This window comes from Atta cephalotes, assembly GCF_000143395.1.
Source record: "Atta cephalotes unplaced genomic scaffold scaffold00003, whole genome shotgun sequence".
Lineage (NCBI taxonomy): Eukaryota > Metazoa > Arthropoda > Insecta > Hymenoptera > Formicidae > Atta > Atta cephalotes.
In genome coordinates, this window is record NW_012130067.1 from 2,131,773 (window position 1) to 2,140,542 (window position 8,770).

General features: G+C 36.8%; 1 protein-coding gene across 1 annotated transcript in view; it reads left to right on the forward strand.

Annotated features, from left to right (window-relative positions):
• Positions 1-5,824, forward strand: part of LOC105625271 (actin cytoskeleton-regulatory complex protein PAN1) — a 19,299-nt gene extending 13,475 nt beyond the window's left edge. Inside the window, 9 exon segments of the mRNA XM_012206613.1 lie at positions 850-963; positions 1,048-1,398; positions 1,574-1,693; positions 1,695-1,856; positions 2,110-2,503; positions 2,666-3,118; positions 3,214-3,586; positions 3,935-5,649; positions 5,757-5,824. Coding sequence (XP_012062003.1) covers positions 850-963; positions 1,048-1,398; positions 1,574-1,693; positions 1,695-1,856; positions 2,110-2,503; positions 2,666-3,118; positions 3,214-3,586; positions 3,935-5,649; positions 5,757-5,824 — 3,750 coding nt within the window.
• The last annotated feature ends 2,946 nt before the right edge of the window (positions 5,825-8,770 follow it).

An 8,770-nucleotide genomic window follows, 5' to 3' on the forward strand; every position in this document is an offset into this window, starting at 1 on the left:
TATATATATATATATATATATATATAAATATAATGCTTCACAATATGGTTGTTGTAAGCCTTTTACAGATCCAATAAGAGAAACCTTAAATTCTCTATCTGCCAATACATCTATTACTATTCAACTTGCATATGAGCCGATTCCTGTCTCAAAACTTTTAACATTGTGATGTATATATTTGTTACAATATATTTTCTATTAAGAGCATAAATGTTTATGATTAGATAAATATTATAAGAGAAAATCTTAGGAGAAATCAATTTATTTAATTTTTATTCAAAAAATACTTACAGCTAATAGCGTTTTCTTTTGGGATACTGAGGCTGTGATCAAAATCTCGCTACAAATACTTTGAAGCATTTGATGGACCAATTAGAAGAAAGAATTGTACAAACTAAAAAACGCTTCAAAGCGTTTGCAGCATCGCGTTGATCGTACCCTGAGTGTAACCTCGCACTACACCAGTTGCATGTAAGTGCTGCATCAGTGCTGCACTACACAAGTGTACATTCACCATAGTGTACACTACTTCATGCTATCGTGTTTAATTCTGCTGCTGGTTGACTTCCATTTTCAAATTTTTAATGTCATACTGGCTCTATACTGTCTCTTTGAGATCGTGTAGCAAAACTCCACTTCGTGCATAAAATTTGCACTACACTATAGCTATGGAAACGTTATACTGAATGAGTTCGCCTATCACCAGCAAGGAAATATCTAAGTGTTGCACTGGTGGGCGATAATGTAGCCAAGAAAAAACGCTATAAGTTAGGGAAATTGTACAAAAATATAAGTCTCTCTGCAATCTGGCATGGATGACATAATTTTTTCAGTTGTTCTTATTTTTAGGAAGAATCGACGACCCTGTCTATGCTAAATGATAAACAGTTACGTGCTTTATTGGATGAAGCTATAACATACAAGTGTCCAAAAGATCGGGAAGGAAAGTCTAAGATTTTTAAAGTATGTACTTTGAAATTACTTTGTGAAAGTTACATATAAAAATGCATTGAGAGTAAGATGTATATAAAATGATGTATTTTATAGGAACTTTTGTTAGAAGCAGAAGCAGATGAAACTGAGGAAGGCCGTAGAGTAATACCTAATTCACGGTGTTTTTCGGGTTCAAATCGTAAAAAACAGAAACGGGAGTATTATGTGTCCGAGACAGATTTGCCACATGTCACATCATTGCAAGAGTTAGCACGTTCGGAATTTGACAATATTGGTTATTCCAATTCGTTTAATTACGTAAAGGATAGGATCAAGAACAAAAAGCAAAATCCGGGACCCAGTGTCTCTGCTAGACAGAGAGAAGGTGGATCGTTACCGTCAAATGTAAATGCATCGCATAACCTTGCTTCTTTGGCTAATTTAGATTTAATATTTGATAAAAAGGTATTTATTATTGAATATTAATATGAACTTAATGATATTCATAAATAAATCTGTTTTACTAGCTGTTAATAAATTATATCTAATATTTATTTAAAAAATCTTTTTCGTGATTATGAGATTGTAACAGTGAAAATTTACGTACATAAACAACATATTTTCTTATCTGTTTATAAAGAAGAGCTTCTGTGAAGAACGGCCAGCTTATGATTGGACCAATAAGGAAAAATCCAAGTCTTTAGATAAACCGTCATATACTAGTACAAAGAAAGAAGAAAAAGAGAAAGAAAAAAAGGAAACTGAAAAGAGACACTGCTAATAGTTTAGGAGAGGCAGAGTACGAAACACGAGAGAAACAAGTTAGCAAAGGAAAATTCGGAACAAATGAGATGCTGGAGTCAGATAATCCACCTCCTGAATATAAATCGGATTACATGGTCATCGACTTGGGCGATGTTGAGGTAAGGTACCATTTGGCTAATTGATCTCTCCTCAATCTGTAGCCTCTTAGAGGAGGGATGGTGAGCCCTTCTGTATATTCGGTAGTGTGTATCTTTTTATAGTTTTGTGCAGATACATGGGATCTATAGTTTAACATCGGTTCCAAATGATTTATTTTAATAACAAGGAAAATTATTTCCTATTTTTATAAAAGTGTTTTGGTGAAGATAAAATATACGACATTTAAGAGATACTACTTTTTATCTACTTTAGGTAGGTGCTATTAGTGAAAGAAATGTGGGGTCTACTGCGAGTGGGATTCAGAGACCTCGTTCGTTAGACACTGAAAATGACGAAGGGACTGAATTGAAAATTATTGAACCGCGCAAACCAATCCAACAATATGTCACACGGGCATCTTTCGATATAGTAGGACAGACATCTGTGGATACCACTATTGAGTTTCCTATACGTGATCATAAGCAAGAGAAATCAAAAATGTCTGTTAATGGTACAGAGGTGACTGGGGCATTGTTTCAACCACACAACAGTGTAAAATGTGGTATAAGTGGGGCTTCAAATGGTTCCAGTACTAGCCAAAGCAAAATTGTACCCAGTTTATGTTCCGTGATGCCGGCGTCTTGGCAAACGCAGAATATAACAATGGGTAAAAATAACGCTTTAATTGTATGTACACTTACTATGTGTGATGTCTGTTATATTAAACTTTTGAAAAATTTTTCTATGAATATTTAAGAAAATTTATTTATGTTTTATTCAAGTCTCAAAAATTAATAAAATTATTAGTAAATATATGATTTGTGCACAGAAGGTCCAAGGTATACAACGCAGCACATCACGATGAAGGATCCATCCGTGTCGGGAGAAAAGAAATCATTGGATGAAAACGGAAACGCTGTACAGCCCTATAATGGTGAACGGAAGAAGCCCAGAAGGAAACATACTCAGGAACACAATGTCAAAGTTTATAATGCCGAAAATGTCGAAGGTCATCGTAACGAGGATATTGACAGTCTAATTAACTTCATTGAGAATAAAGAATCCAAGAGCAAAAAAGGAAAGACTGGTAATCCCGTTAGAGTGAAAACTAGTTCTGGCACAAAACCGAGAACCAGAGAGAAGGATACAAAGAGAGAACAATTGCCTTCCAAGTTAAAGAAGTCTAATTCCTTAGAAGAAATCTCGAAGACAAAATTAGAGGATCTCACGACGGAAAAGAGTCCCAGTTCCAGTGGTGCCAGCAGCGTATCCAGTCAACATGGTATCATTTATTTATTTATGTATATATAAAGCTTTAAGCATTATATATTTATATATATCTCTTTCTTAATATACTGTTAATTTTTATAATGATAGGAGTAAATATAGCACTGCGACGTCCAAAACAAAGGAGCACCGGAGATGCGACAGTCGATAGTCGAGGCGACAGACGATCCTGGGGGACAGAGGAAGGTCAATCGATATATTGCAACGATACAGGGGAGGATTACATGAGTCGTCGTAATTCCAATAAAAAGATTAATCCGGAACCGGAACATGAGACGGAGTTTCTGGTAGTTACGAAAAAGAAAAAGAGCAAAAAACAAAGAAGAAGCTCCAGTGGCAGTAGGGCACAAAACCTAACAACATCGGGATCATATCTCCAAAATTCCAGAGGATTCTCTAATGATTACAGAACACCTCTTTCTCCTGAACTTCGAAGAAAATCAGCTAGCAGTATGCCTCCGAGGTAATTAAACAATTGCTTATATATAACAAATGATTCGACTAGATCTGCTCAAAACTTAGCTCGCGAGCGAAATGCTTCTTTTCTCTCATTTTGTTGAATGATATAGAAAATAAAAAAGGATAATGCTACAGTTCTACTCAATGATTGTTTTCTTTTTTATCCTTTTTTGTTTCCTGTATATCTCACTCAATAAGATAATGGAGAGGTAATGTTTGCAAGCTAAATTGCAGACAGACCTAGATTAGACACTTAATTCGAAGATTTTAATGTTTACATACATTGTACACAATTTATATGCAATTGTTTATATACAATTTCTATACAATGTTTATATACAATTTCTTGCAGCGACAAGTCGGCGGATAGTAGCGATTTGGATTCAGTCCATTCGTTGCCAGTTACATCGAATACCTCGAAGCATAATTTGTCTAAAGTCGTAACATCGTCGGGCGGTACTCCGCAAGCGAGTTACGCTGATATAGCACGCATGGCTACTATCAACATGCCACATAATCTGACCATGTCCGCTATGCTAAATACGTCGTCATGGCCCAGTGTTCCGCCTAAGACTTTTTCGGAACCGGATAAAGTGCCTCAAGATTATTATCCAAGTTTAGATGAATTGCAGCATCCAGAGAGAAAAGCGAGACAGCAACAGACACAATCGAACCATGCAGCAGCGAGTTTGAGTTTGGCTTTCGAGAAACCACTTTCGCCGACTCTGACGAAAATGAAAAATTCGTCAGATAGAAAGAAAGCTGAAGCTCAGGAAGAGGCCATCAATAAGAACATTCAAGTCTTTAAATATGTGCAAGATATTGAGAAAATGCATGAAAGCCTAACGCAAGCAACAGACCACAAGGAACAGAAGAACGTGACTTCTAGCAATTACAGTTCGAATTCAAACGAGACTGTCGCGACAAACACCGTAACACCAAGATATAATAATAATGGTACAACGATGAATTATAATCCAGATACTGATAACAATCCTAATTGTACCGTTAACAATAAAGATTCTGTTACGCTTCCGAGAGCCAATAATCCTCGCTCTCGTAGGAATTACGTACACAGTAATCAAAATGTACAAACTCAGGGATCACACGAAGAGCAACACGTTAAAAAATCCACGTCTTCTTATAACGAGGAGACAGTTAAGAAATCGCATAATATTGATATCTCGCAGTCCGAAAACAAGGCTAATTCAACAATTGTGCCGCATGATTGCGCGGATGCGCAAAAGTTGAAGACTGCAAAACCCATGCAGGACTCGCAAAGTGGCGAGCCCGAATCTAGCAACAACAAGATGACCGGCGGTGATTCGAAGTTAGCGAGGGTCACGAAAGAGTGTCAGAATACCGCGATGAAACACGATGCGACAAAAGTGGGAGTCTGTCAGTCGCAAAACTCGAAACAAGATAACAATCAACAGCGCGATGAGGTGGAAAACAAGAAGACAAAATCACACAACATGCAGCCCGATAAAGATCAATCGCAAAAATCATCCGAGCAGCAGATAAAGAGTTTGACTTCTAGACCCGCAGTGATCCTTTTGGACGAAACATCCTCTGACATCGCGAAGAACAACAATCTGCCGACGGAACTCACGTTTGGTTTCGAAATAAACGAGTTGTTGCTTTCGGAAGATAATGGCAACGACGAAACTCCGACAATCGCGACGAATCCTGTTTTTTCCCCAGTACCGCCGCTCGTCAATAAACCGCCGCCCAACAATTTCGAGAGGAATCCGCCGTTGTTCACCGAGAAACCTGTGAGATACGACAAGTTCTCGAATTATCACATGCAACAACCAAACGCTCACGTGACACCGGCGAACGCTCATCCCGTGCATCCAGTCATGGTACAACCGTTACCATACATGGGCTATCCCACAAGATTTGCGCCACCCACATATCTGCCACCACCGCCTCCACCGCCACCCGGAATCATGGAGAAGTTTCATCCACCTAAGGAAGATTTCTCGATGCTTTACGTAGCGCCTGAGGAAGAGTTGAATGTGCAGACATACAATCATGATAAGATCGTGTCGTTTGTTGGCTTAGGTAAGACATCATAGCGTTTTTTGTCATCTTTAACTGAGGTATTCATTGCTTTATTCTTGCTTATTCTTTGTACTTATTCTACTCTTGTTTCTTTTTTTTGTTAATAGCATGGGATGCTGTCATGAAAGAAATGCCAGTAACAACCGGTCGTATACAGTTCTATAGCGGACAGTGAAGTGAGAAAGTTCGCCGTGTCGAAGGAAATAGACAATGACAGTAACTTTTGTACTGGTAACCACTTCCATTGCAAATAGTTAGTTCGATGAGTCTCGATCACATTGATACGCGAGACCAAATACTTGTATGTGTTGCGTACGGTTGCTCCTCTCGAGACGTAAAGTTCAGAGGATTGTCTGTCTTACTTTGAGTCAAACGCGCAAGATTGATGGAGCCGAGTGGTGCAAAGTGTGCCTCAAGAGATAATAATAGCAATGTACATATATAACCGGTTGACAGGAGAATATAGAAGGATAAAGTATATATTCCAGCAATGTACATTGTACTTGCATAAATTTCCAACGATTGTGACAGTGTCGCAGAACTTCAGTATTGACAATTAGAAACTTTTGATTGAAAAATATCTCTCTTAAAAGACGGAGAAAGAGAGAGAAAAAGAGGTGTATCCTGTTTCTTTGAATAAAGGGAACTTCCAGCGTACAAATCACGCGTGTATATACGTTAGACATCTCTATAAATTTTCGAAGATCGTCTTGATTTATATGAGTGTACGATTTTAAAAAGTGCTTAAAAGATAATTCTACAAAGACTTGTAACAACCAGGTCTACCATAAAGCGAGTCTTAAATGGGAAAAGTCGAACAGCGTCAACAGCAGTATCTCTTGGTGCCTTTAGAGCTGCGAATCTTCAGGCGAATCAATGGGGAAGTATCGAAGAAACCTGCACTAATCACATCGAGAAATCTATGAGAAGTACTATAAAACATCTGTAAGTAATTTCGAATTCGTAAATTGATGAAACGATTTAAGATGAGACGATCTTATAATCTTAAATCGATCATCATGGAAGATCAGCGATGATCGGTGAGTCGAAATATGATGAAGGTCAAAATGTATACACAGTTAACGTACTTTACTCGATAAATGCAAATTAAGATGTGCGGACTGTAAATCAGAAAAATGTAAATGCGTGGTTGTGTAATATATTGAGATAATGTGGTTGACTTAGAACTCAGAGTGGCTACTTCTTCCAGTCGTGGAGCATTCGATAATTTAAAATAGTAAGGGGAAAAAAGGTCACTAACTGGGTTTCGAAAATGTCAAAGTAAGCTCAAAGTCTGGTCAAATGTCTGTGAAGATAGAATGCTGAATATTCGAAAAACATTAAATTTTTACACAGACTTGCTTATTTAATAAAAAAAAAGTAACTGATAATTATTCGTAATGATAATTATAAGAAAATGCTTGTGATCGATAAAAATAGTATGAATGGCGTGTGCATAATTCGTATAGACTGTGTCGGATGATCATAAAAGTGAGATTGCTGTTCGATTGTGGAAAGAGGCATTGTCCCGGGAATTCGTGTGCGCTATCTTAATGTGTATCGTTTGCTCATTAAATGTAACTCGACTTTCATCAAAGTTCTATACGCGAGATACGTTCCCAGTTCCTAAGCTTTCGTTTCGTCGAATGTATCTTACTAACGAATGACAATCCATCGATTTTTGAAACGCGCGAAGGTTCTCTTGCATTTTCTTCTTTTCCGAGGCATTAATTTACAGGCGTAAGAAGAAAACGTGACCTATCACTTTTTTACTGTTTACGTTATTATTTCGATGAAACACATAAGTGAAAGCAATGTACCCTCTGTAATATAACGTGTATGTATATACGGAAGTATATATATGGGTGGAACTTTTAAATTAATTGAAGATAAAGAGAAAAGATATAAGCTGTATCTTAAATTCGTATGCCTGTAAATGCCTAAAAAAAATTGAGCCTAAAAAAAATGCATATATAATTGCCGCTTTTAACTAATAATAATGTAATTATACGGTTTTTAAATGTAAGTTTATGAGTTCTGTAACCTCAGGAGAGTACACTATAAATCCATGATATCATATTCCAAATTAAATAATCCCTTTACGTTTGAACTAACTTTTAGTTACACTTTTCAACTCGTCATTTCACAACGCTGCCTCCCATCGTCGGGGCACGAAAACAAATTCTAATAATCTTTAAATGATTTAATTATTAACATTGTAAAATTGCGTTGTAAAATCGCGAAAACGTGTCGTTCTAAAATCTTCGTACAGCAGTCTCATACATCTATGTGAAGAATAGAATGAGTGAGATGCAAATCGTAGAAACTTATCGTCTTCATAGGTAATAATGAAACACAAGATAAGTTTCATACGGAAGCATGAAAGTGTGTGTAGTATTATAACGCGAGTTAATTATTAATTAATGAATTAGAATTGGTAAAGTTTGTTATATATCGTTCTTTCTTTGCGAAAATATCAAAATTGTGTAAAAACGAAAAAAAAGATAGCCGTACTCCGTTGATAATTTTCATTTTTGTCCAGTATATAGGAGATAGTTCCAGCTGGAAGTACAGCTTTCGAGATAAGCGAGAAAATCGAGATATTTAATTGTACGACGCAAGCGTTTATCGCGCATATTGGAGAGTAACTCGGAAAAAAGAGGTACGACTGTAGCCGCAGCTAAAATACCTTACAGACTTGACAAAGTATCCCGAAATGTCTCGCTTTTCTTTTTTTTTTTTTCCGTTTTAAAACAACTTCGCAGGAGACACGCGTTTCCGACATTGACTGTCTGGACGCCTTTTTAGCTCTATCCCTCCCTTCTTTTTGTCCCAATTATCACGTTTTTACATTCAGTTGCTAATGTCGAAACAGTTACATTCCAAAAGTGTAATCGCGAGAATCTTTCCACTTCTTCGACCGAGAGAAACTTTCTTTTTAATCTTTCTTATTCGTGCTCCCAGATTCTTTCTCCACAGTGTATGTTGCTCTAACGGAGAGTACACTGGACTGCACGATTTTTTTCTTTTTTACTCTCATTTTCTTTTTATTTTCATTTTACACATGTATATATATATATATATATATATATATATATATATACACACACACACACACACA